Consider the following 1,639-nt stretch of genomic DNA (forward strand, 5'->3'; position numbering starts at 1 on the left):
GCCGGGGCGCCGGGGCGGGGGGGCGGGGGGCCGGGCCGGCCGCGCCGGGCCCCCCCCCCCCCCCCCCTCCCCCCGGGGGAGGAGGAGGAGGAGGAGGGAGGAAGGCTGAGGGGTGAGCGCCGCTCGCAGCCCCAAATCCGTCTCCATCCTCAGTTCTTAGCGTTGTCTTCCTCATCGCGGCCTTCATCCCCACCCCCTGTGGGGCCTTTGGCTTCGGTGTCACCTTCCTCATCCTCACCATCCTCCTCGAGGCCTTCATCTTCAGCATCATCTTCCTCATTCTCATCGCTTTCCTCATCCTCACCATCCTCCTCACCCTCACCGTCCTCCTCGTGGCCTCCATCCCCATCCTCCCCTTTAGGACCTTCATCCCCTTCTTCCTCAGGGCCTTCATCCTTAGTGCCATCTTCCTCACCGTCCTCCTCTTCAGGGTCTCCATCATCATCTTCCTCACCGTCATCTTCCTCCTTGGGGCCCCTCGCTGTCACCTACTTGGTGTTGCCTTCCTCCTCGCTACCGTCCTTGGGTTCTTCCTCTTCCCCCTGGAGGCCTCCATCCTCTTCCTCCTTGGGACCTCCATCTTCATCCCTAAGGCCCTCCATCCTCTTCCTCCTCACCATCTTCTTCCTCTCTGGGTTCTTCATCCTCTTCCTCCCTTGACTCCGCCCCATTCCTACTCAGTGTCACCTCCACCCTCTTCCTCAGCGCCTCCATCGTCACCTCCATCTTCCTCCTCGAGGCCACCGCCTTCCTCCCCACCGCACTCCTCCTCTTCCTCCTCCCCACCGCACTCCTCCTCTTCCTCCTCCCCACCGCACTCCTCCTCTTCCTCGGGTCCTCCATCCTCCTCCTTGGCTTCTTCATCCTCATTACGGCCTCCATCATCCTCCTCGCCACCCTCCGCCTCCTCGGGCCTCCCATCTTCCTCCTTCCTCCCACCATCCTCTTCCTCTTTGCGTTCTTCGCCCTCTTCCTTCTCCCCCGCCACCCCAACACACGCCGGCGGGTGACAGCAGGGACAGTCGGAGCGGTGCGAGGGTTGGGCGTCACGGCGGGGGTTGTAGAAATCTACAAGGGGGAGGACAGGAAACAGCCGTAGGGGGAACAGTTGGAGGGGGTGATGGGTGTTGGGTTGTAGGAATCTACAAAGGGGAGGACAGGAAACAGCTGTAGGGGGAACAACACCCATAGGGGGAGCAACACCCATAGGGGGAACAGTTGGAGGGGGTGATGGGTGTTGGGTTGTAGAAACCTACAAGGGGAAGACAGGAAACAGCCGTAGGGGGAACAACACCCATAGGACCACCGCCTGTAGGACCACCACCCATGGGGTGACCCCTAACCGTGGGGTGACCGCCACCACCACCCATGGGGTGACTCCCCACCCCCCATAGGGTGACCCCCAACCATGGGGTGACCCCCAACCATGGGGTGACCACCACCACCACCCATGGGGTGACCACCACCACCCATAGGTTGACTCCCACCACCCATAGGGTGACCCCCAACCATGGGGTGACCCCCAACCACCACCCATAGGGTGACCCCCAACCATGGGGTGACCGCCACCACCATCCATGGGGTGACCCCCCCCCCCACCCCACCCCCCATAGAATGACCCTCACCCCACCCCCCTTGG

General features: G+C 62.9%; 1 protein-coding gene across 1 annotated transcript; it reads right to left on the minus strand.

The window, feature by feature from the left end:
- Nucleotides 1–585: 585 nt before the first annotated feature.
- Nucleotides 586–1,376, minus strand: LOC122193257 (cyclic nucleotide-gated cation channel beta-1-like). The gene has a single exon (XM_042894003.1). It carries the CDS (start codon nt 1,205–1,207, stop codon nt 674–676), a length of 534 nt encoding a protein of 177 aa, XP_042749937.1. The 5' UTR covers nt 1,208–1,376; the 3' UTR covers nt 586–673.
- Nucleotides 1,377–1,639: the final 263 nt, after the last annotated feature.

The sequence above is a fragment of the Lagopus leucura genome, unplaced genomic scaffold (assembly GCF_019238085.1).
Source record: "Lagopus leucura isolate 7727_CA_CO unplaced genomic scaffold, USGS_WTPT01 33352-0_obj-0_obj, whole genome shotgun sequence".
NCBI classification, from domain to species: Eukaryota; Metazoa; Chordata; class Aves; order Galliformes; family Phasianidae; genus Lagopus; species Lagopus leucura.

Coding starts and splice junctions, on each gene's coding strand:
- LOC122193257 (XM_042894003.1), bottom strand. CDS start 1,207: ATGGGTGTTGCTCCCCCTATGGGTGTTGTTCCCCCTACAGCTGTTTCC.